This window comes from Somniosus microcephalus, chromosome 19 (assembly GCF_052327205.1).
Source record: "Somniosus microcephalus isolate GS21.2 chromosome 19, FLI_Smic_1.0, whole genome shotgun sequence".
Classification (NCBI taxonomy): domain Eukaryota; kingdom Metazoa; phylum Chordata; class Chondrichthyes; order Squaliformes; family Somniosidae; genus Somniosus; species Somniosus microcephalus.
This window is the reverse complement of record NC_141005.1, coordinates 7,178,605-7,205,372: the sequence shown is the minus strand read 5'-3', so window position 1 is coordinate 7,205,372 and position 26,768 is coordinate 7,178,605. Positions and strand designations below refer to the sequence as shown.

The window sequence follows — 26,768 nt, the reverse complement described above, 5'->3', positions numbered from 1 at the left end:
CTTGAAATGTGTTCACTTTCCAAGCTCAGAAGCTGTTGTTTATGCATTTGGAAGAGACTGAGCTTTATGCAGCTTGCAAGTGTTTGGAGCAAACTCTCTATCCAGTGTCAGCTCATTGGAACAGCCTCTCTCACCACTGACAGATTGCTCGTCATCTCAAGTTAGAAACATAGAAGACAGGAGCAGGAGTAGGCCATTCGGCCCTTCGAGCCTGCTCCGCCATTCAATGAGATCATGGCTGATCATCCAAATTCAGTACCCTGTCCCTGCCTTCTCCCAATATCCCTTGATCCCTTTAGCCTTAAGAAATATATCCAACTCTTTTTTGAATATATTTAATGAACTGGCCTCCATCGCCCTCTGTGGCAGAGAATTCCACAGGTTCACCACTCTCTGGGTGAAGAAATTCCTCCTCATTTCAGTCCTAAATGGCTTACCCCTTATCCTTAGACTATGACCCCTGGTTCTGGACTCCCCGGCCATCAGAAACATCCTTCCTGCATCTAGTCTGTCCAGGCCTGAGAGAATTTTATAGGTTTCGATGAGATCCCCTCTCAATCTTCTAAACTCCAGTGAGTATAAGCCCAATCGACACAATCTCTCCTCATACGTCATTCCTGCCATCCCAGGTATCAGCCTGGTGAATCTTCGCTGCACTCCTTCCATGGCAAGAACATCCTTCCTCAGATAAGGCGACCAAAACTGCACACAATACTCAAGGTGCGGTCTCACCAAGGCCCTGTACAACTGTAGCAAGACATCCTTGTTCCTGTACTCGAACCCTCTTGCTACGAAGGCCAACATACCATTTGCCTTCTGAACCGCCTGCTGCACCTGCATGCTTACCTTCAGCGACTGGTGCACAAGAACACCCAGGTCTCTTTGCACTTCCCCTTCTCCCAATCTATTGCCATTCAAATAATAATCTGCCTTCCTGTTTTTGCCACCAAAGTGGATAACCTCACATTTATCCACATTATAGTGCATTTGCCATGTTTCTGCCCAATCACCCAACCTGTCCAAATCGTACTGGAGTTTCACGACATCCTCCTCACAGCTTACCCTCCCACCCAGCTTTGTGTCGTCTGCAAATTTGGAGATATTACATCCAATTCCCTCGTCCAGATCATTAATATATATTGTGAACAGCTGGGGTCCTAGGACCGATCCTTGCGGTACCCCACTAGTCACTACCTGCCACTCGGAAAACGACCCGTTTATTCCAACTCTTTGCTTTCTGTCCGCCAACCAGTTCTCATCCAAGTCAATACCTTGCCCCCAATCCCATGTGCCTTAATTTTGCACGCTAATCTCTTGTGTGGGACCTTATCGAAAGCCTTCTGAAAGTCCAAATACACCACATCCACTGGTTCTCCCTTATCTATTTTACCAGTTACATCCTCAAAAAATTCCAGTAGATTAGTCAAGCATGATTTACCTTTTGTAAATCCATGTTGACTTTGTCCGATCCTGTCACTGCTTATCAAGTGCTCTGCTATTACAGGAAACTTTGTGCCATCCGGCACCCACGGGACCGAGCTGCTGCCGTTGCCTCAAAACTGCCGTACTCTCCAGAGTTAATGTTGAGAGATACGGAGATTCTTATCTCCGTATTTGACAACAAACACTGTTGCTTAGCAACAGCTTCTAAACACTCGGGTGTGGCCTGCAAGCTCTGTAGCTGAAGCTGTTGCTATAGCTACAGACCTTGCACAGCTTGACTGTTGAAACAAAGCAAAAAAAACAAAAAAGAATAAAAAACGGCTGCTGATTTTTGCCGGTGGCTCCAGATTGCCGGATAGCTCACCTCTGGATTGCACAAAGTTTCCTGTACATCTTTTATAATAGATTCTAGCATTTTCCCCACTACCGATGTCAGGCTTACCAGTCTATAATTCCCCGCTTTTTCTCTACCACCTTTTTTGAATAGTGGGGTAACACTAGCTACCCTCCAATCCATGGGTACTGTTCCAGAGTCTATCGAGTTCTGGAAGATGACCAGCAATGCATCTACTATTTCTAGGGCCACTTCCTTAAGTACCCTGGGATGTAGATTATCAGGCCCATGGGATTTATCAGCCTTCAGTCCCATCAATTTTCCTAACACCATTTCCCTACAAATACTGATTTCTTTCAGTTCCACCCTTTCATCAGGCCCTATGTTCCCCGGCATCTCTGGGAGGTTATTTGTGTCCTCCTTTGTGAAGACAGAACCAAAGTTCACCTGCCATCTATTCCATCAGCATGGGTACGGTTTATACTCTCTCACCGTGGTCCTCAGAATCTGGCCATGGTTATCCACAGCACCATCACCACCACGCACACCAGCAGCACCAAACAAACACACCAACCTTCTCCACAATCACCTGATGCTGCACAGGACACAGGGCATCAGCACCCGACCACATTGCTGCCCAGGACGCCAAGGTTGGCCTCACCATGGCCAGATTTACTTCACTTGATGCTATACACTCTGGCTGCCACGTGATGCATCAGGTTGGCACCACCCCACGCCAACATCTTAAAGCATCCCTACAATGCCCAAGCCATTCCTTTCACAATCATCAGCATTGCTGAGGGTACCGTTATGTCTTACCATTCACTGCAACTCGTTAAACCACTTCTAAAGATGCACACAAATCTGCCCAAGAATGCAAAGTGTTGAAAATAAAGATTGCAATGTTTGGCAGCACATTAACAGAAATTTCACATGAACATTAGCTAAAACACACAAGTGCCTACACTTGTGTTGTTAGTTGGTATGATTGGACTAGGATGCGGGCAAGTGTGAGGGGTGGCTAGTGAGATGGGGAAGTGATAAAGTAGATAGAGAGGGATGGGTGGAGGTGCAAGGTAAGTTGGTGTGTGTAAGGATGTGCAGGAGTAGGGTCGGGAAGGCAGAATGAGGGGATCTAGTGAGATCATTGAAAGGATTGCGCCACTGTATCCTGGACCTCCTGACAACATCCCTGCTTGTGCCCTCCTGTGCAATGCACAACCAGGCTGCGTTGGTCTCCTGGGGAGGTCTCTTCCGCCCACTGGAAGGGAAGAGAACCTCCCTGTGTGCTGTGACTCCCTCCATAAGCATATGGAGGGAGTCATGGGGGAGCCTGGGTGCAGCCGTGCACCTCTGTGCAGTGCTGGTCAGTGTTTGCAGCACCTCAACACTGGCAGCACAAATGTCAAAGTAAATTGCACATGGTCCCTTTAAGGAAACTGGCTGATGACGCGTCATCAAATGACATCATCAGACCACCTTCCTTCAATTGGCCGGGAAACACGCTGGGCGGGCTTAACAAGCCCAATCAGGGGAAAGTCATGTCAGAGGCCAGGGTGGAGCCAGCAGCGAGGCCCAACCCGCCGAGGTCGCGAAAATTGTGGCCTTAGTCTTTGTTTCCCCCCCCCTCTGGTGAAGCCATTGACCTCACTGAGGTTTGGGTCTATAGACTCTGGGCACCCTCCGGTGGCCATTATTTAGGAACTTTGACAGTGTTGGGGAGCATCACAGTTGAATCCAATCCTGTTCTTACTCAATGTCCACACATATGCATATCCAATAGGACAGTGGATAGCCACCAGGAATGTAAAACCCTGAACATTTCCTCCTCCCTCCCTGCCACTACTTCAGCTTACACCAGTTAGTACACCACAGTATCGCTATTGGTATTATTCACTTCACTGCTTGGTGCACGTGCAATCCCAAAGTCATTTTTAAGTTCGCAACAACATGCATTTATACAGCAAAATGCCCCAAGGAGCTTCACAGGAGTGTTATCAAACAAAATTTGACATCGAGCCACATAAGGAGATATTAGGGATAAGTGACCAAAAACTTGGTTGAAGAAGTAGGTTTCAAGGAGTGTGTCTAAAGGAGGAGGGCGAGGTAGAGAGACAGTCCCAGAGCGTGGGGCCCAGCCAGCTGAAGGCATGGAGCAGCAATTAAAATCAGGGATGCACGACATGCCTGAATTGGAGGACGCCGAGATCAACATTACCTCTAAGTTTTTTTTGTGCGCGGTCCCTTTAAATTTGCTGTGTGGCCGCGCATGTGCGGCACCTTGTGAATGGGGCGAGGCCGTTGGGCTGGAGGTTACAGAGATAGGGAGTGGCGAGGCCATGGAGGGATTTGGAAACACGGATGAATATTATGCCATGCATTCTCTCAGATAGGTTTATTACTTTCTGGATCAATCAATCTTCTACAACATCGTCATTCTTTACAGCTTTGCAATTTGAAACTTTTTCTGGCCAAATATATACTGGACTTGTAACAGGAAAATGCCAATGCCCGCTGCACCAGAAGTAAGGTAGCTCTCTAAAACCCTATGGGTAAAACATTAAGAGAGCACTCAAAATATTTAAATGTCACATTCTGTACATTAAGATGACACATGTCTGAACTTTGTCATTACTTAATTTCCAGAGATATTGGTTTTAGGACATTACTTAAAATGTCAGTCACCCTCTTCATGAGCGAATGGTCATCTAATTTACAAAACAGTGATATGAGGCTTTAACTGCATTGGGTCAGTTTAATTAGTACATAACCAGCCCAATATTTTACAAACAATGCCACTGTTTTTATCACATGAGACTCCTGGAATTTTACCAGCATTTTAGGGATTGTATTCTTCAATTCCATCAGTGTAAAATTAGGACTTCTGGTTTATAGTGAATGAAAGAGTCAAATTCACTTTTTATTACTCGGGACTGCAGTGCTTTGGGGATCATATTGCATGATTCTATTCATTTTCTGTGTAAGTCATAAATCAATAGCCTTAGTTAAGAGGTATCCCTACTATTCAATTGAAGTCAATTCATGATGAATAGTGCAAGTGGGAAAACAAAATGCAGTTCCATTTTAACGAACTTCATTTATGGTTAGGGCAGATGGTATAACAAACAGGAGCATGGCCAAATCTCAACATATAGTACAATTATACCGCATCCTCTCAATCTGCTCTTCAGAGACACATGGACTGAAGTACTGAAAACTGTCTTGTAAGCACACACACACACACACACACCTTTTTAATCATACGCCTGCACACATTTTCTGTCAACTTTCCATTATAAATTCCAATGTCCACATTTATAAATGGAAATTACTTTGTGAACTTGTCACGCTGTAATTACACCCTCCTGCCAGTGGAGGTGCTGCAGCGCATTTACTGTACAGAAGGGTACAATTAGAGTGTGGCAAGTTTACTGAAGTCGTTCCCGTTATAAATGTGGACATAGGAATTTATAACGGGAATATAAAAATGACAGAGCAGCTGGCTTTAAAATGGGGACTGAATTACATTAAAAAACTACAGGTCATGTCAAATGAAACAGGAGTTGCTTCCATTTTCATGTGATGATAGAAATCGTATTTTATTCAAATCTCGGTCTACCAAAAAAAATCTTGCACATAACACATCAAAGCAGAGTCAGAAAACAGTGCTCTACTCTCTTCAAACTCATGCAGTTCATCAGTTTCAAATGAAAAACACGTAAAAAGTTAGCCTTCCTGAACAGCATGCGCAACATTCAATTTATTCGGAACAAGACTTGCTTAGATTTTAGTCGAGATAACTAGAAGTGAGGCAATGGTTCTTAACTGTGGAACCATCACATGGAAGGCCAAGGCAGCAGGTGCAGTTATACGGTTTTGATATAGATCTCCCCAGTTGAGCAATGAGCATGATGACATGGTCTAGTGGCACCTATGCCCAGCCTGATTATAACTAACATGAAGTAAAATGCTAGGCAAAGGGTAGCGGCAATCTGAAACTCCCTCAAAAGGCTGTGGATGGTGGGTCAATTGAAATTTTCAGACTGAGATCGCTAGATTTTTGTTGGGTAAGGGTACCAAGGGATATGAAGCAAAGATGGGTAAATGGAGTTGTGGTACAGATCAGCCATAGGCTCAAGGGGCTGAATGGCCTACTCCTGTTCCTATGTTTATATTTCATTTAGACTCATCTCAAACTCTGAAATCGGACATTTGAATATGACTATTGGACTGCACGCCATAGGAATTTAAACAGTTATGGGGTAATTTAATTGAATTTTTCAAGATATTAAAAAGAGAACAGATAGGGTAGATAGCGAGAAACTATTTTCCAAAGCATCGTCAACACCTTCACCGAAGCGTACGAGAGCATGGGCCTTACACTAAACAGCCGTAAGACAAAGGTCCTCTACCAACCTGCCCCCACCACACAGTACTGCCCCCCGATTATCAAAATCCACGACGAGGCCTTGGACAACGTGGACCACTTTCCATACCTCGGGAGCCTACTGTCAACAAGGGCAGACGTCGATGACGAAGTCCAACACCGCCTTCAGTGTGCCAGTGCAGCCTTCGGTCGCCTGAGGAAGAGTGTGTTTGAAGACCAGGACCTCAAACCCGGCACTAAGCTCATGGTCTACAGAGCAGCAGTGATACCCACCTCAGAGACATGGACTGATTAAACAGGTGTGTGTGCGCTTACAAGTGAGACAATTCACTATTCCCACCAGTAAACATCTGTCCAATACTGCCCACAGTAAAGATAAACTTTTAAAATTAATTCTAACATTTTGTGCTCACCATAAATATTTGAAGCAGTGGAAGATGCAATTCTAAGGGGAGAGAGGGAAGCAGTGGGTTAGCTTTGGGTTGATCCAGCAAAGAGCCAACACAGGCAAAATAGGCCAAATGGCCACCTTCCATGCTGTAAACTTCTAGAGGCAGAAATTGGTTAGCGCCCGACTAGGCGCAAAAAGGGCGGCGTGACTACAGCGGCAGCAAAGAGAGGTTGGCCCGAGGATCGCCGGAAATTGGTCCTCAGGCCTCAAAACCACGAAGCCAACAATCTGCGGACACCAATCGGATGTCCTGCTGCAGCTCGCCAGTAGGGCTCAGAGTAAGATCGGCCAGCTTAGATGTCGGCAGTGGCCCTCCGGTAGGTCCTGGGAGGCGAACGGGTGGATGAGTGCGGGCCAGCACTCCTGCTCCTCCTAGCTCCACATTAAGGCAAGTGTGGAAAAAAGGTTTACTTACCTTCTAATCAACACCCCTTTAAGGACTCCTGGTTAGGCTGCTGTAGAGCCAGAAAAAGTAGCACCGATCACGTGTGGGAGTTTGCGCTGCTAAATTGGTCATTTTTGCCCCCATTGTACACTCGAAAAATGGATGAAACAGGGTCCAATTTCTATTCCTATGGTTCTATCCTATTGTATTAAATTCGACTATGACACAATACAGACAAGTGTTTATAATATGACTTACATACGAGAAGGATGACACTACCTCTCCCAGTCAGCAGTAATATAGAGGAAGTAAACAAAATAAATTTGGCCAATTTCAGGACAAATTTCCCCACTCCCTAAGGCAATCAAGCAAGTTCAAGGAAAGAAAGATTTGCATTTATATAGCGCCTTTCACGACTACTGGATGTCCCAAAGCGCTTTACAGCCGATGATGTACTTTTTAAGCATGTAATCACTGTTGTTATGTAGGAAACGCAGCAGCCAATTTGCGCACAGCAAGCTCCCACAAAAGCGATGTGATAAAAACCAGATAGTGTGTTTTAGTGATGTTGATTGAGGGACACATATTGGCCAGGACACCAGGGATAACTCCCCTGCTCTTCTTCGATATAGTGCCATAGGATCTTTTACATCAACCTGAGAGAGCAGACGGGGCCTCAGTTTAACGTTGCATCGGAAAGACGGCACCCCCGGCAGCGCAGCGCTCCCTCAGTACTGCACTGTAGAGTGTCAGCCTAGATCTTTGTGTTCAAGTCTCCGGAGTGGGAGGGTGCTACCAGCTAAGCCACAGCTGACACTGAATCCATATTTCTGGCTACTGTCTAAGACACAAGATATCCCATACTTAAGTTTGTACTGATAATAGTTATTTAAGGAAGTTGTTACTACTCTTTTCCAAGTTCTCCTTCGGTGCCATGTAATAAGTCCCAGCTTTGTATTCCATGGAGTGAAGATAATTCAACTCGAGCAATAAGGCAAGTTAAGGCATGTACAAAAGTGGGAATTAAACAACATTTCACGATTACCATCAAGAATTTACACGTTTACAAATCAGAGGTCTCCAAACAACAGGCATAGACTGCATGCGGCCCCAAGCTCTGAAAATCCAAACCAAAAAACCCAGGCACACAGTCTCATTTGCACTTAGTTGTTTCTCACTGGTTTGTCTTGCTTGGTTTTGGACAGTCTGGTTGGGAAAGGCCTGTTCTTAGCACTATTACCTCATGGTCAGGTAATTCCCAATTCTGGATGCCAAGATACATTGCGATCAATGTTCCCTTTAAACCAAGTGGCCACCTAGCTGTCTGGAGCTCCCATGCAGCCGGCTCACCAGCTTTTAAATAGAAAAAGTGCACGTGCAGAATTTTGAATGGGCCGCGCAGCCCAAAAAAAAATTAAAGGGAACATTGGTTGAGATATAGGCAAACTAATGAAACATAGATTCACATTGTGCGTGAGGCCTATAGGTTCCACTGCATGCACCTAGCAACCCACAAAGACAAGAAGCGTGGATGCCTGTGACAAAGTAACTACAATGTGGAAACTGAAACGTAGAAGGCAATTACAGCTCTTTGACATGACAATAAATATCCTATTTGAATCAAAAAGGACAATTTCCCCGTTAAATAAAGCCTCACAATCCCATTTTAGCAGAAAATCTCATACCGTGTTTAGCCTCAATTTCCTCTGCAGTAAGCTGGGGTTTCTTTTCCTCTGGAGGAAGGGAAGTCACATCTTTGGTTGAATCATTGTTGGACATTTCCTGTGCATCTTGGTCCTCATCACTGTCATCGTCCAGCTTTACTCGCTTTTTCTCAAGAGGGAGCATGTCGTTTTCTTTTGCCTTAATTGCAAAACTTATTGGTGCAAAAGAAGCTGCGAGGAAAATATTCAGAATGTAATAAAAGTTTTCAATGACCACATCTTTTAAACATATGGAATACTTTATTTAAACAAATGTGAAAACTTATATTAGTTTCAAACGGGAATGTATATTCTTAATTATCCATCTAGTTTCCTTCGCAAACCGAGGTAACAGTTTTCCTTGGTGTCTAGAATATTCAGTGCAGCAAGCCCTGCACGGAAACTGAGCAAATAATAGTTTTCAAAGTCGAATTTACTTGGCACCATTTTACTAAGAAATAATGAAGATGAAGTACACAGTAAATTAAGCAAACACCAAACAAAGCTTAAACTCATTCAACCGCCTCAACTCCAGTTTCCTTACTCTTAACACAGAACTCAAATGTACTCAATAGTCATTAGCATTCAATGCTTTTCAAGTGCAGCAAGTTAAATTTGAATTAGAGCAACACAGAAAATGATGGTTATAGGCAGCACATCCATCAGCATTCGAATAAAGAGACAGGATAATGTTTCAGGTGGAGACACTTCAGCAGGTAACCTGCCTTTTCTCTTCTTACATCTGCTGTGTATATACATCATCTTGGTTAGACTTCAACCTTCCAGCACTTCTGTTTTTTAAAACTCGCTAATAAAATATCTTTCTGCAAGACATGTTGGCATAGTCCTATACTTACCTTTTATTAGTTTCCCATCATTAACAGGCTTATCAGTAGAACTAGTGCAGTCTGTTTGGGTTATCATTGCACTAGATCCACTTGTACTAGTTACTTCCTGCTGTACTTCGAACTGCAATATATCTGCCGTGTTGCTTTCAGAACATATAGTGAGAGTACTTGATGCTACAGTCTCCTATAAAACAGGATAAATCAACGTTAAAAGGCATTCCAGACTCATTTTAAAATCTTAAACATTTAGATTTATACAACATGTTGCAGAGGGCTATAATTGGAAGCCAATGAAGGTGGCCTCCAACTCCCCTGAACAGCATTTAAAACCTTTTAACCGCAATAAAGAAAAGACTTGCATTTACAAAGCGCCTGACAATTTTAAAGACAGCTTGGCTCAAAGAAGCACCACAGTAGCCATGTCACCACATTAATGCTTTGTGAAAGCATCCAAATTTCTTCATGCCTTGAAAAAATGAATAAAATCGCCTGTGCACATTGGCCCATGAGAAAGCCATAGTAAATTAGAATGAATCTTGAAAATACTTGGCAGTTCTTAACCATCTAAAGAGATACAATAAAATGCATTCTACTACACAGTTAAACTCATTACTAAATAATACGACTTTTCAAAGTTTCAGGCAAATGAAAAAACATTTGCCTAGATTTGAAAATTCCCTTTGCTCTGTCTATATAGAAAGCAAGAACTCCACTAGATACTGTCCAAAGAGCAATCATCCAACAGCAAATAAATTGAGGCACTATAATCCAGTTTATGCAAAAATTTAGAACAGGACTCTAGGGCTGCCTTAGCCAAGTGCCAAATACGCCTGCACTAGAGTTAAGGACAAGCAACACAGCAAAACTGATGCATTCTGACTGGGCTCGTCAACGTGACAGTTAATGGGAGGAAGTGGAGACACGTACAGAAACATTCCATCCCAGGAAACTGGCAAACTAGCACGGGCAGTGTTCAGCTTTCCTGGCCCAGTACAGATCAGCAAGACAACAACTTGTATTTATATAGCGCCTTTAATGTAGTAAAACGTCCCAAGGCGCTCACAGGAGTGTTAGAACACAAAAAATTGACACCGAGCCACATAAGAAATTAGGGCAGATAAGTTTGGTCATAGAAGTAGGTTTTAAGGAGCGTCTTAAAGGAGGTAAGCGAGGTAGAGAGGCGGAGAGGCTCGGGGAGGGAGTTCCAGAGTTTAGGGCCTAGGCAGCTGAAGGCACAGTCACCGATGGTTGAGCGATTATAATCAGGGATGCTCAAGAGGGCAGAATTTGAGGAATGCAGATGTCTCGAGGGGTTGTGGGGCTGAAGGAGATTACAGAGATAGGGAGGGGCGAGGCCATGAAGGGATTTGAAAACAAGGATGAGAATTTTGAAATCAAGGCGTTGCTTTAGCGGGAGCCGATGTAGGTCAGCGAGCACAGGGGTGATGGGTGAACGGGACTTGGTGCGAGTTAGAACACGGGCAGCCGAGTTTTGGATGACCTCAAGTTTACGGAGGGTGGAATGTGGGAGGCTAGCCAGGAGTGCGTTGGAATAGTCAAGTCTAGAGGTAACAAAGGCATGGGAGGGTTTCAGCAGCAGATGAGCTGAGGCAGGGGTGGAGACGGGCAATATTACGGAGGTGGAAATAGGCGGTCTTAGCTATGCCACGGATGTGGTCGGATGCTCATTTCAGGGTCAAATAAGACACCAAGGTTGCGAACAGTCTGGTTCAGCCTCAGACAGATGCTAGGGAGGGATGGAGTGAGTGGCTGGGGAACAGGGCCCGAAGACAGTGGCTTCATCTTCCCAATATTTAATTGGAGAAAATTTCTGCTCATCCAGTACTGGAACAGACCTGAGAAAGGAGTGGAGAGACCTCGAATAATATCCTAGACGACAATTGGTGCCTTGCAGACGAATATGCAATGCACAGACAACCACCTGCTTCTGATCTATCCCAGCAATGAGGGCTTCAGTTCAACACCTGCAATTGGCCAACAAGGGTTTTCTATTGGAGCTGAAAGTTATTTGAGCCTCAAAGGACCCTGACCATTCGGCAAGATGAAACACATTGTTCAAACTGGTGTTCTCAAAAATAACACTAATGAAGGCTGACTACAATTTGTACGTACTTTCTGACCTAGAGTTTTGTGACTGAAGTACAAATTCTACTTCAAAGCCTTACTACAGGTGCACTATCCCTTATCCGAAACCCTTGGGGCCAGATGTGTTTCGGAATTTTTCGGATTTCAGAACGGATAATGCTTATAAATGGACAAGAGGCAGCCGTCGGGTTTACCCCACAACTACACTAGTGATGGATGCAAACCTGGCTAGGTAACCAGATTACTGTAAAGAAATAGTTAACAGCAATGTTTCCTCAAAGTTGCACATGGCCACGCAGTAATCTGCAAACTCCCGTGCAAGCTGCTCAAGCTTTTACACTGGAAATACCAAGAGACGCTCCACGAAAAAACTTCGGTTTTCAGAGCTTTTCGAATTTCGGAATTGCGGATAAGGGATAGTTGACCTGTAGTAAGAATACAGGAACTCAAATAGCACCAATCAATAGGATGAATTTCCAATGTCTATTCTTCTCCTTCTTCGGCAGTCCCTCGGAACCGAGGATGACTTGCTTCCACATTAAAAATGAGTTCTCAGGTGACTGATGAGTCCAATGCAGGACCTACAGTCTCTGTCACAGGTGGGGCAGAAGTGGTTGAAGGGGCGGGTGGGTGGGGTGCTTGGGTTGACGTGCGCTCCTTCCGCTGTTTGAGCTTGGCTTCCGCTTGCTCCCGGCAAAGAGACACGATGTGTTCGGCGCTTTCCCGGATGCGTCTCCTCCACTTTGTGCGGTCTTGGGCCAGGGATTCCCAGGTGTCGGTGGGGATGTTACACTTTTTCAAGGAGGCTTTGAGGGTGTCCTTGAAGCGTTTCCTCTGCCCACCTGGGCTCTCTTGCCGTGCTGGAACTCAGGAGTAGAGCGCTTGTTTTGGGAGTCTTGTATCGGGCATGCGGACGATGTGGCCCGTCCATCGGAGCTGATCGAGCGTAGTCAAAGCTTCGATGCTGGGGATGTTGGCCTAAGCAAGAACACCGATGTTGGTGCGCCTATCCTGCCAATGGATTTGCAGGATCTTGCGGAGGCAGCATTGGTGGTACCTCTCCAACGCTTTGAGGTGCCTGCTGTACATGGTCCATGTCTCTGAAGCATACAGGAGGGCGGGTATCACTATTGCTCTGTAGACCATGAGCTTGGTGCTGGGTTTGAAGTCCTGGTCTTCAAACACTGTTCCTCAGGCGACCGAAGGCTGCACTGGCACACTGAAGGCGGTGTTGGACTTCGTCATCGACGTCTGCCCTTGTTGACAGTAGGCTCCCGAGGTATGGAAAGTGGTCCACGTTGTCCAAGGCCTCGTCATGGATTTTGATAATCGGGGAGCAGTACTGTGTGGCGGGGGCAGGTTGGTAGAGGACCTTTGTCTTACGGATGTTTAGTGTAAGGCCTATGCTCTCTTACGCTTTGGTGAATGTGTTGACAATGGTTTGGAGTTCGACCTCAGAGTGTGCGCAGACGCAAGCGTCGTCTGCATACTGTAATTCGATGACAGAGGATGGGACGACCTTGGATCTGGACTGGAGGCGACGGAGGTTGAACAGTTTCCCGTTTGTTCTGTAGATTAGCTCCACTCCAGCGGGGAGCTTACTGAAGGCGAGATGGAGCAGCAGGCGGTTAAGAAGGCAAATGGTATGTTGGCCTTCGTAGCGAGAGGGTTTGAGTACAGGAACAAGGATGTCTTGCTGCAGTTGTACAGGGCCTTGTGAGACCACATCTTGAGTATTGTGTGCAGTTTTGGTCGCCTTATCTGAGGAAGGATGCTCTTGCCATGGAAGGAGTTCAGCGAAGATTCACCAGGCTGATACCTGGGATGGCAGGAATGACGTATGAGGAGAGATTGGGTCGATTGGGCTTATACTTGCTGGAGTTTAGAAGAATGAGAGGGGATCTCATTGAAACTTATAAAATTCTGACAGGACTGGACAGACTAGATGCAGGAAGTTTGTTCCCAATGGTCGGGGAGTCCAGAACCAGGGGTCACAATCTAAGGATAAGAGGTAAGACATTTAGGACAGAAATGAGGAGGAATTTCTTCACCCAGAGTGGTGAACCTGTGGAATTCTCTACCACAGAAGGCAGTAGAGGCCAATTCATTAAATATATTCAAGGAGTTGGATATATTTCTTAAGGCTAAAGGGATCAAGGGATATGGGGAGAAAGCAGGGACAGGGTACTGAATTTGGATGATCAGCCATGATCGCATTGAATGGTGGAGCAGGCTCGAGGGGCCGAATGGCCTACTCCTGCTCCGATCTTCTATGTTTCTATGGAGCATTGCAGCCAGGAAGATCGAGACGAGCGTTGGTGCGATGACATAGCCTTGCTTGACCCCAGTCAATGTCTGCATCATTGCCAGTAAGCCCTTCAAGAAACTGAAACAACCCAATCACTACAGCAAGTTAGATCATGCAGGACAATGTAAGATATTGGACAGGCTCGTTGGGATCTGCAACTCTAAATCAAAGCACTGGCAGCAATTTTGAATTGAATGGTGGAGAAAGCGTCAAAGAAAATAACACCCTACAAAGTGCTTTAAACAATGACAGGGTTCATAGTGGCACACTGACATAAAGCCTAAAACAGGGAAGAGAAAAAAAAACAAGAAGTAAGCTTGACAAAGTTTTTCTCAGTATAAAGCAACGGTAGAACTAATGACCGGAGAAAGAATCAAGATGAGAGCCAAGAGGCAACATAGGCTATGGGCAAATAATATAAAGGACTACCCTATTTATATCATTCTTACATGGAGGGTGAATGAGTGAGGAAGGATGCATGCAATTTAAATTGGATGGTTGTGATGTAGGGAACAGTAAATTCAGACTGCTGTCAGATATAAAAAGGTATCAAAAATTCCTTCAATTGCTTGTAACAAATTCAGAAATGCAGTTTTATTTAAGTAGCAGACAATGCTTTAATTCTTGTGCAAGCCCAGTCTCAACACCTGCAGTGTTTGCAAAACATGCATATACATTGTAATGGTGCAATCCAATGGTGATGGTAACCAACTTCACTTTCAACACCAAGAATCTTCCAGGTATGTCACGGAGATATTATATCAGTATCAGTACTTCATAGTGCTGTAGTTCATAGTTTCTAGCTGCATGTAGTGCACATTAGTCGCTTTTATCAACACCAACACTTTGGCTGCCCGTGCTTGCAAGCATCGCACCACCACACCTACAGCGTGAATATTCAGCCTCCAGAGAATATAACCCCGACAACAGCAAAGACATGCCAATCCAGGCCGACTTGACCAACCTGCCACCAACTCGTCTCAAATCTAGGCGGCCATTTTGGACCGCCGCCAAAGACCTTCAGCGAACTCCCCTCAGCCTTGATGACCGATGGCAAAATGCTTGGAAGAACTAGGACATGCGGAATGGATTCCTTAAAGAGGAGCCCACAGTACAACCTGAAGGGTCAAACCGTCCTCGCAAACAGTGGACAACCATCAACCGCCTCAGAACTGGTCACGGTAGATGCTGCCACCTTCGCCATAGATAGAAGATTAAAGCAGCCCCATCATGCGACTGTGGAGCTCCTGATCAGACCCTAGAGCACGTCATTGAGCACTGCCCTCAGAAGAAATTCATAGGTAGCCCACAAGATATCCACGCTGTTACACCGGAAGCTCTGGCCTGGATATCTGACTTAGATATTGATATTTAATTTGTTTTTTGCTACTACCATATGAAAAAAGTAGTAATTTTGCCTAGCAAACTAAAAACATTTCAAAGTGCAATTTTTTGAAGCAAAAATTTGTAATTACTTTCATAATTCACACTAGCAGTCACTTGTTGAAAAGGTAACAAAAAAATGATTAAGTGCTCTGACAAATTTATATGGAACATTCAAGAGACATGCCCATCAATAAAATGAAACGCCTATCCATTCATTCTTCCATAATGCCTTTCAAACAATCTTTCTCCGATCAGTGTTTACGGAGCAGCACATTTCCCTAGAAAAAAATCCAATCACTGTGTAAAACACTCAGTGGACAAAAATATTAATTTCATTAATAACTTTGTAGAACTCATGTTCCTTGGTTGAAATAAAGGTAACTAGCGAATGAAATCTTCGCATCTTAAGCAGTCATGGTTCATCATGTGCTTTTCTATTACCAGTTCTTTCACGGTTGATCATTGTAAATGAGCATTACCAGTCAAACTCTGGAGCTCCTTTCCTTTGGGAATTCTGCTGGGAAATTCTCAATTCGACTGGATTCTCATTGGCAGGAATGTACAAGGATAGCCATACAAGAGGTAAAGTCATTGTCAGACTCAAAATAAATATTCGCAGTTCAAGAATTGTCTGTATACATTTTCACAGAATAGGCAATTAGCTACATTCAAATAAATGGATGTCTTAGGCCTAGAAATTGGGTAGGGGCGCCAAAGTGGCGCCAAAGTCGCCTGAGCGCAGGATTTAGCGCAGCGATCGGAGTGATACCGATCGCCAGAAATTCAGTTTCAGTGCCCCTTGAGGGAGACGGGGCGAGGCTCGAGGCGCTCCGCGTCCCTCTTAGGGCGCTGAAACTGATTATCGCAGCGCAACGTGCCGCAGCGCCACATGCTGCGGCATGGCACGCTGCGGTACTGCAGGCCTTCCTCCCACTGTTAAGGGGGAGGTGCCTGCAACAGCGCGATCCCCGCTCGCGAGTGCCGGCAAATGAGCCCGGCACCAAGGAGAAGTGCCGGGCTCTCGGGAAACAGCCGGCAATGCCGCGGGGGGGGGTTAGGAGGCCGGGGACGGAGGTGCTGGCAGGCGGCCGCCGAAAAAGCGGCCGCCCCGCACCTCCACCTTAACTTGCGCCGCTGCCGGCACAGTAAGGCCCCGTGAACCGGGCGCGGGTAGCGAGCGGCGCAACTGCGGCGTTCGCTACCAAATATTGCGAACGGGGCACTGCGCACACCGATGACGTCATCGGTGGCGGCGCAGCGCAAATGCCCAACGCCACCATTAGCGCCCCTACTAAATATCGCCGGAGACGCAGCCAGTGGCGCTACAGCCACTGACTGCCTCTTTAGACGCTAACAGGTGGCGCTACTCACCCAATTTCTCCCCCTTAGTTTTTTCTTTAAAAACACTTAATTTAAGAGAGGCATTCTGCTTGGTCCCAAAACAATTCATGGCTTTGTGCCTATACACAGGATTTGAAAAAGGAAACCAAAGATAAACTGGACAATGCTAAAAGGTAAAGACGCGGCACAAATATTTTTAAAGGAAGAATTTCAGATCTTTTTCTAAACTGCTCCAGTCTCTGACTGGGATAGCAAGGATGAAGTTATTTGACAAAACTATTAAAAAAGTGATTCCTAAAAATGCCATGATGACAATTTACAAGGAGAAATTTCATGTATAAATTGGAAGTACCATTCTTACTTGGGTAATTGCTATATTTGTCCAAAGTTCAGCACTCTTTTTAATAATCCCAGGCCTCCCATGTCAAGTAAAGCCACATCAGAACTGTTTGCTGACAAGACACATTAACACTAAGCACAGAGAATTTGGCTGTTTCTTCCGCCTCTGAAACAGCACCCACCGCTGCCCCTGCCCCAACCCATCTACTGCTGAAACCCTCATCCACGGTTTTGTCACCCTCAGACTCGACTATTCCAATGCTCTCCTGGCTAGACTCCCATTCTTCACCTTCTGTAATCTTCAACTCATCCGAAGCTCACCGCCCGTATCCTGTCCCACACATGCATCACCCCTGTCCTTGTTAACCTATATTGGCTCCTCGTCCTCCAATGCCTCAAATTTAAAATTCTCATCTTGTGTTGAAATCCCTTCATGGCTTTGCCCCTTCCCATCTCTGCAACCATACAACCCACCCCCAAGCACTTTGTTCCTCTGACTCTGGCCTTTTTTGCACCCCTCTCTTCCTTTGCCACACCATTAGTGTCCGAACCCTCAGCCGCCAAGACCCCGTGCTCTGGAATTCCTCCCTAAACCTTTCCACCTCTCTCTTCTCCTTTAACAAACTCTTTAAAACTCACTTCTTTGACCAAGCATTTTGTCGCTCCTCTTACTATCTCCTTCTTTGGCTCAGTGCTCATTTTTGCTCGATTACGCCACTGTGAAGCTTCTTAGGATATTTCTCTGTTAAAGGCGCTATATAAATTGAAGTTATTATTTCAATCAGTACATTGCTTCCACTTTATTTTCTGAATAAGCAAGGTTCAAAATGGTAGAATTAGGAACAGAGGCGTGTTACTCTAAATCATTTTGACATCCTTTAAAAACTTACATTGGCCCAGAAATTCGGGTCTCCAGGGGTGAGTACGCACGGGGTACTCATGTGTAGGCCCAATGGAAGTGCTGGTTTCCTGCATGCACTGCGCATGCGCGGGAAACCGGCACTTCCGTTCCCTTGAAAGAAGGGGTTCAGAGGTTGAACGCGTGCGCGGGAGAGGCTGCGCGTGCACATCGAACTTACGTTTTTTTTGTAGGTTTTCCCGGGAGGGTAAGTCTCCAGAAGTACATGTAAAAAGCATTCGCAAGGCCTGCTTTTTACAAGGTAAGTGGTAAATTAATTAAAATTAAAACATTTTTTCCACAGGTTTATTATTTTTAAATACTTTAAAGAAAGGCAAGTTTATTTTTAGCCGGGTTAGAAAATGTAATTAATTTTTTCAAAAATTTAAATTAATTATTGTTTAAAATAGTTATTTCATGTAATTTATAGTTTATTTTAAAAGTGATTTTTTATTTATTTATTTGAAGATTTAGTGATGTTTTGGGGCTTATAGTATTTATAGGTTTGACAGCTCCTGTCAAACTTATGAATGAAGCATTCCCTGCTACCATTGGCTCTCCGTGGCCCACGTGAGCCCAGGGGACGCTTCGAACTAACTGCGCCCCTGGGATACGCAAGCACTGCGCGCCGGCAGTTGGAGTAGGCCCAGGATCGGAATCCCACGCGGGCCCACAGCTCAACGGCCGGCGCGCTAGGTGAGTGCAGGTCAGAGGCTTGCACCCGCGGGAAGCCCCCGACCCGAATTTCTGGGCCATTGTGTTTTTCCAGTGTTATTATTCAGTTTAACAGTGTACACAATGGATTATTTCATATTCTGCAGATAGGGGTGGGGTAGGCAGACTGGACCAAAGCTTTGCCACTAAAATTGAAGTTCCATGAAACAGATTTGCATAGCTCATTATAACTCTTGCTAATGAGTTTGTGTGGTCTCTCGCACGCAAGGCATCAGCACATTGCAGTCAACTTCTTATGCAACATATTCTATGTTTACTGTACAGCAAATAAAACTAATTTTCTCACCACCCACAGATAGTTAAGAAAATCAGAAGCTCACCACAATCTGACATTTCCATTATGCTTCACAAATTATAACAAACTTATGGCAGATGTCTACACTTTCAATCCAAAAGGATTTATATCCATCTAATAATGGGTCTACAAAAAAAATTACAATTGCCATAAATGTGGAATCATTTCATGGTTGTAAATACCAGTATCAGTGTAATTTCCAACCTGAGAAAACATGCTGATCTGTGAGACACAAAACCGCTCCCGACAAACATGATACATTTTACAATTCTGTCAATTAGGTTTCATGACCGATGAACCTAAAAATAGGGGCAGTCTTCTCAGCAATTACTTTTTTTCCCCCCACTGTTCCTATACCCTGTCAAACAAAACAATCTTAGTAATCCATTTGCAATGGCAATTCTTGGTATGGCAGTAAGCCCAGTACCCACACTATTGCCTGCACCCATATCTTAACGAACAAACCAGTCTCATAACTTTGAAATGAAAGACTTCCCCCATTCCAATTATTTATATTCTATAACTGATTTAGGGGGCTATTATATATTACAGAAAACAAGAATCTTAAGTGAAAATGAAAAAAATATAACAGACAGCAAGTCTAATCACCCACGCTGCTGAACCTAATGAACAATTTCCGGGGTGGTAGCAGGCGGGATCGGTGGCGGGTCGGGTGGGGAAAAAATGTTTTGACAATGGGAACTTGCTGTCAACCTGCCACAACACGCCTTTCTCAATGTCAGGTCCGTCAGCGCTGAGCAGACCAAACAGGCAGCGGCGGGCAACCCAACTAAACTAATTACAATGGACTTACCAGACCTGTAACAGGCTTACTTTTTAACTTTAACTTCATGGCCACGGGATGCACGCTGTTCGGTGACCACGTCTGTCGACCCGAGGTGGGAGTTCAGTGGCCATTGCTCCAGCTGATTCCCTGATAGCTTCAAATGTACAGTAAAAGCTCCCACTTGACAGAGATCACTTTCCTCAGCCACAAGCTGTTCCTCACTGCATTTCCACAACAGATTCAGCATGCTGCAAGTCTCCATCCAGTCTCACCTCATTACCTCTCTCACCACTGACAGATTACTTCGGTCATCTCTACTTCACCTGCCATCTATTCCATCAGCATGGGTGCTGTTTATACTGTCTCACCTTGGTCCTCAGAATGAGCCCAAACACCAGCAGCACCAACACCACCAACCTTCTCCGCAATCACCGGATGCTTCAGAGGGCATCAACACCCGAGCACATTGCTGCCCGGGACACCAGGGATGGCTTCACCATGGCCAGATTTACTTCACTTGACGCTGTACACCCTGGCTGCCACATGATGCACCAGGTTGGCACCACCCCAACACCATAAAGCATCCCTACAATGACCAAGCCATTCCTTTCACACTCACCACCATTGCAGGGGGTACCGTTATGTCTCACCGTTCACTGCAACTCACTAAGCCACTTCCAAAAGGTGCAGACAAATCTGTTCAAGACCGTAAAGTGTTGAAAATAAAGATTTCAATGTTTGACAGCACAGTAATAGAAACTTTACATAAACATTGGATAAAATACCCAAGTGGCTACCCTTGCGTGTTGTTAGTTAGTATGATTACACTAGGATGAGGGTGAGTGTAAGGGGTGGCTATTGAGATGGGGATGTGATAATGTCAATAGAGAGGGATGGGTGGAGGTGCAAGGTAAGTTGGCGTGAGTAAGGGTGTGCAGGAGTAGGGTAGAGACGGCAGAGTGATGGGGATGTGATGAGAGGCACAGCAGGATGAGGTTGAGTGTGGCATTGTACTAATGTTTCATGACCTAATGAGATCATTGAAACGTTTGTGGCACTCCGCCCAGGTCCTCCTGACCACATCCCTGCTCATGACCTCCTCTGCAATGTGCAACCAGGCTGTTTTGGTCTGCTGGGGCAGTGTCTTCCGTCCATCTGAAGGGAAGACAATCTCCCTGCATGCCAACTCCCTCCATAAGCATATGGGAGAGCCTGGGTGCAGCCCTGCACCTCTGTGCAGTGCTTGTCAGTGTTTGCAGCACCCCAATGCTGTAAAACTGACAGCACAAATGTCAAAAGAAAGTTGGCCACGGTCCCTTTAGGGACTCCGGCTGATGACGCGTCATGAATGACGTCACCAGACCCGCATCCTCTAATTGGGCCGGGAAACACGCTGGGCGGGCTTAGCAAGCCCTATCAACGTAAATTCATTTTAGACAGCGGGATGGAGCCGGCAGCGGGCCGCAACCCACCGACAGCGCCTCCCCTGGACCCGCCGAGGTGAGCAAAATCCTGGCCAAACTCATTACAATCTTCAGAAATATTCAGGTCACTATTCATATCTAAACAAGAATGGATATCCATTTCTTCTACTACATCGGATTTCCACTGACTGCTTAAGCTTCCTTAATTACGTGTTTTTTTTTATTGTTTTACTACCTAAACTGAGCAAAGATTGAAGGAAACTTCTATTCACGCAGAATGCAGCATAACAGAAAATCCCAACCCCCACCCAAAAAGAATCCAGGAAAAGCGCCATATTTTCATTTCCACTAAATCGGGCAGTTTCTGTAAGGAGCGGCTAAGTCACTGCGCCACTTTACCCCCGGGCAGCACACTGAAAATCTGCCTGTGCATCTTTCAAAATTGATTTGGAGTCATTTTCCCACAAGCAACCGATCTGTATTCTTTACTTTAAGTAGTATAATATTGCTTCTTTGGAGATGGTTTCACATCTTTAATGTTCAAGTGTCTGCCACCATACTACTGTTCCGTCATTTATTTTTTTCGGCACAGGCTCTTTAACTGGCTGCACGGCCCATTCAAATCTTGGTGCGTGCGCGGTTATTCCCATTGTGAAGCTGGTGAGCGGCCTGCGCGGGACCTCCAGACCGCTGCGTGGCCACGCAGCTTAACGGGAATATTGCTCGTCATACCAGTTAGAAATGCTAAATGCCGTTTGGAAATGCCAAATTTGTTTAATCTAGGATTTTGTGTGTGAATTCACACTGCCTAAAACCAATTAGTCACTATCTGATACCTGGACACAGTGAATATGGTGCATTTGTCCAACTTTCAAAGACAGAGAAATATCAAAATTGGATCGAAGTCTGTACTCCAAGTTTCTCTTCTGTTAAAGTTCAATTTAATCCCAACATTAAGCTTATTTGAAAGACACCGAAAGTTTAATTTCAGTTTCACAAAGCATATAAATGCTTTACCCACTGCCCCATACCTGTGGAATACTGCAACCTTCTTTTTGAGAGAAGTACTGCTTCTTGAACTCATAATATGCATTGTACTGATGCCAGGGCTGTAGAAACTCAAACCTGGAAGATAGGTCACAGTCTTAAATTCAAAACATTTTTCCATTGCTCGCCATAGAATAACAGATTCCAAGCCACATTTAAACACAAAAATAAGCACATTATCGACTGTTAAAAACGATATCAAATCAGATTGCAAGAAGTGATGTACTTTTGCAGTTTGTTGATGATTATATACATTTGATCACTCATGAAACGGTTACCAAATGAATAGGGCAAAAGATGCCAAATGTCTGCAACAGTGTAGAATCCACAATCTTAGTAAGACATTAAGAGTGCACGGAATTGCTCAAGTTGTCTTCACATGACATTATTTGTATTGAAAAAAAGCAAACAAACTTTTAATCCAGGCAATTTTTAAAAAGTCAAACCCAATCAAATTTGAATGGGTTTGATTGAGACACAAACACCATTAGAAAAGCACACTCAGTTCAGTCTGCATTTGTTTCAAACATTTGGCAGTGGGTACTAAATTTATTTGAAAGGTAGCTGTAGTTTTAAACAATTCATTTGCAGCATGCGAGTGTTGCTGGCAAGGCTGGCATTTACTGCCCATCCCTAATAAAATTGGGCAGTTAAAAGTCAACCACGTTGGTGTGGGACTGGATTACCATAGAGGGAGACTGGGTAAGAACAGCAGCTTACCTTTCCTAAAGGACATTAGTGAAGCAGTTGGATTTTTACGACAATCCAACATCCAATCCAATGATGATTTAAATAAAAAACTGAATTCAAATTCGCAAACAACCATCGTGGGGCTCTTGAACTCACATTCCCAAGATTATTAATCCAAGCCGCTGGTTACTAGCCCAGTAACGTAACCGCTACACTACTGTACCGTGTAACATTCCTATCATCTCCGTAATAGAATAGAACATAAAATTCATATTTATATCTCTAACAAGACACCAAAGTCTTTTAGACGAGCAAATAGTAAATTAGAATCAAACAATTAGTGTTCGTTTATCCTCAAACGTCATTAAACTTGATAGCTAAATCACATCTGACGATATACAATTCCATTTGGGATGGGCAGGGATTGGGTGGGTAGGAAAGAGAGGAGAAAGAAAACTCTAGTTAATTCCATAGTTCTCCTTCTTCATGTAATCTGCTGTGAGTTTCAGATGCACTATATTAACCAGAATATGATATGCTGCCTTCATAAGTGATTCAAATGACTAGTCAAGTCATATTTCAGAAATGTCATCCAATAATCTTATTTTATGCTTTCATAACTGCACGGTACAATAAAGAGCAATGCATGCCATGTACCCTTCTCTGTAAACATATGTGGATGACAACTTAATTAATTTCAATACCAACTGAAACAAACAGTGAGGATTGTCTAGTCAAATCAAATTGGATTAAACAAAAATTCAAATTCAAATGAACTAAAAAATTTAATGTGGTAACGGTGTGCTGCAAGAGTTCGATAACTGCTCAAATCACACCTGTTAAAAATCACAGAGAGCTTTGAATAAGGTCCAACGTATTAACCCTAGAAATAATTTTAATCTGAACAATCTCAAATTTTAGTTTTACTGTACTATCATTTTAGCTCACAAGAAATATCCTAATTTTAAATTTAATTTAATTGAAGAAAATACAAAATTCAATTACTATTTTCCTTCTTTTAGTCAGGGCGTCTGACAAAAAAAAATCAAATTACTTTAACCTCATTCTTTCAATAAGGGCACTGATGCAGGATATTGTTTAGTGAGAACTTAGGACTTTAAGCTACGAGGAGAGAAGATCGAAGGGTACCGTGTCTTCAAAACTTTAATTGATGATGCCGATCTTAGCAGGATATCTGCCTTTGAACGCACGTCCTAATTCTGTGCCTGGAGTTTAAAGTCAAGACCTCAAATGAAACTGAAGATTAGAAGTCTTTTAGTAGACATGGTCCGAGTGACCCTTTTTTATTCCATGCTTCTTATTTTGTCACACCTCTCCTTCCAAAATACCTGCCCAAGGAGTACGATGTGGGACTTGTGCTGTAATAAATCTATGAATACATTAGTTTTCATTATTAATATAACTGCACGTTTGTCAGTCTATGACAAAATAGCTTCCTACAGTATTACTGTAATCTTCTGGGACTACTTTAAACTTATCTTCAAATTAGTGAACTGCAGGGAGTCGAAATCACTGTACATCTAATTGAAAATATTAAGGCAGCCGACATGTACTGAGGCTGTTGTGTTTGTGTGAAGTGAACATTGTTTCTTTAATTTAAATTTAGAATACAAATATTTAAAAAGTATTCATAGAAATCCCTTTCAGTTATATATGTTTGAAAAACATTAACAAGCATCTAACGCATTACAAATGCAGCCAACCAGCTTTGCATATTGACCGAGTGTTAGAAATTTCAACAGGCCCTGCAACCACAATCATATTGTCACCATGTTGCCAACTTTCCCACCGTTCCTCTCCCAAGGGCACACTGCTGACTTGAGCAGGCACACGGTGTCATAGGTACCTGTACCCTTCAATACTCTGCCCAAGTGGTTACTTTTCACATGGTGATCTTGACAAGTTTGCCTAATTCTGTCCTAAGCAGGTAACCACAAACGGACACTTCCAGCAGCAGTCACTAGCAAGCAATTAGAAAGGGGAAACTAGAGCTCATTTCCCCTCTCCCTATCCCAATTACAGCGCTTCAACTTCTGCCAGTGCCTGGGACCTCGTGGCTGACTCACTACATTCAAATTAGGTTCAGAACGTAAGTAGCCATGATAGAGGAATAGGCAATTTGGCCTATGTATCGAACATATCGCTATATATACTATTGTGGCCTCTATCAAGCCCAATCCAAAACACGCCTGAGGAATCAAGATCAGGTAAAACTCCCAAAGAGATAATATACCTCATCCAGATATTCTTGCCCTGAATTGAACATATTGTAACGTGTTCCATAAACTGTTTAGTCATCTGGGCATCAATTTATCCTCATCGCCTTCAATTCCATTTCTTGCCACATAACCATCCTGAAAGCTCAGTGAATATGCACCAATTCTGATGGCAAATCCATTCCATGTCAAACAGAGAGAGATAATTTCTATGAATCTCCAGCCTCACGTGACTATCTTGATCTGAATCTATGTTGACTAATTTCATGTTCACATCCAAGTTTAAAAACCTACTTAAACTGATAGCACCTATCCATTTCATCATTTTAAACAATCCAAATCAATTGCCTCTTAATCTGCTTTCTTCGAGTGAAAAAATTGTGTTCCAGCAGTCTCTCCTTGCAATTCAGAAGTGCAAGTCACAGGATCACCCTAATCATTCTTCTCTTTATCCTCTCCATTACATCCACATCTTTTTGACGATAAAGGTGACACAGTACTCAAATTGTAGCCTCGAGAATCACAGAAACCCCACAGTGCAGAGGCCATTTCGGCCCATCGAGCCTGCACCGACACATATCCCACCCGATCCCCGTAACCCCTACACCAACACATATCCCACCCTATCCCCGTAACCCCACGTATTTAATCCCCCTAACACTAAGGGTCAATTTATCATAGCCAATCAACCTAACCCGCACATCTTTGGACTGTGGGAGGAAACCGGAGCACCCGGAGAAAACCCACGCAAACACGGGGAGAATGTGCAAACTCCACACAGACAGTCACCCGAGGCCGGATTCGAACCCGGGTCTCTGGCGCTGTAATCTATTCTGCCTTGTAATGAAATTCCCCGAGTTGCATCCCAAGACCCGATTGGCCTCATTAACAGTGAATATTTTCAGTGAACTTTCAACAAGCACACACCAATTTTTCTCTTTTTCCACTCATCAACGAAAATCTATCCAGTACATAAAGTCAGTGTTTCCGGAACCATTATCTAATCAATCAAATACACCCCTCCACATTAAACTCCATCGGTCATTCCTTTATAAGGTCATATTTAACGCAACAATGTTAAAAATTATTTCAAAATGATTTCTTACCGCGTGTCATTCTTGTCTCTTACGCTAGTTTCAAACTTGGTTCCATTTCTGGCCACATACTCAGCCAGCTTGTCAATGACTGGTTGGATATCAGGGGGAGGAGGAATAATGACAGGAACTACAGTAGGGGCACTAAAAGATACAATGAAGACAAGTTATACTAGTAAACCAGTACAAATATAGCGACACAATAATAGCACGTTGCAATCTTTCTCACAATAAATAAAATATCATGACTGGCACCCTCAAATGCCATAGACACCAAACAAATTATCTTGCTCGAATCGATAAAGGACAGTTTTCAAAAGACAATGCCCAATGGTGACATATTATTAATGCTTGTAACTGGCTGATGTTCCTTATAGAGTCATAGAGTTATACAGCACAGAAAGAGGCCCTTCAGCCCATCATGTCCGTGCTGGCCATCAAGCCCTGTCTATTCTAATCCCATTTTCCAGCACTTGGTCCGTAGCCTTGTATGCTATGGCATTTCAAGTGCTCATCTAAATGCTTCTTGA

At 44.0% G+C, this 26,768-nt stretch overlaps 1 protein-coding gene across 11 annotated transcripts in view; it reads right to left on the bottom strand.

Moving 5' to 3' along the window:
• sfswap (splicing factor SWAP) overlaps positions 1-26,768 on the bottom strand; it is a 114,826-nt gene that overhangs the window by 46,366 nt on the left and 41,692 nt on the right. For all 11 annotated transcript variants that reach the window (XR_015081782.1, XR_015081783.1, XR_015081784.1 and 8 more), the window contains exons 9-12: positions 26,251-26,382; positions 22,202-22,295; positions 9,561-9,735; positions 8,686-8,895 (exon numbers count right to left, since the gene is read on the bottom strand). Coding sequence is in view for 8 of the 11 variants with exons in the window: in XM_086011899.1 (XP_085868025.1) it covers positions 8,686-8,895; positions 9,561-9,735; positions 22,202-22,295; positions 26,251-26,382 (611 nt within the window). In the remaining 3 variants the exon portion in view is untranslated. The remainder of the gene's footprint in view (positions 1-8,685; positions 8,896-9,560; positions 9,736-22,201; positions 22,296-26,250; positions 26,383-26,768) is intronic.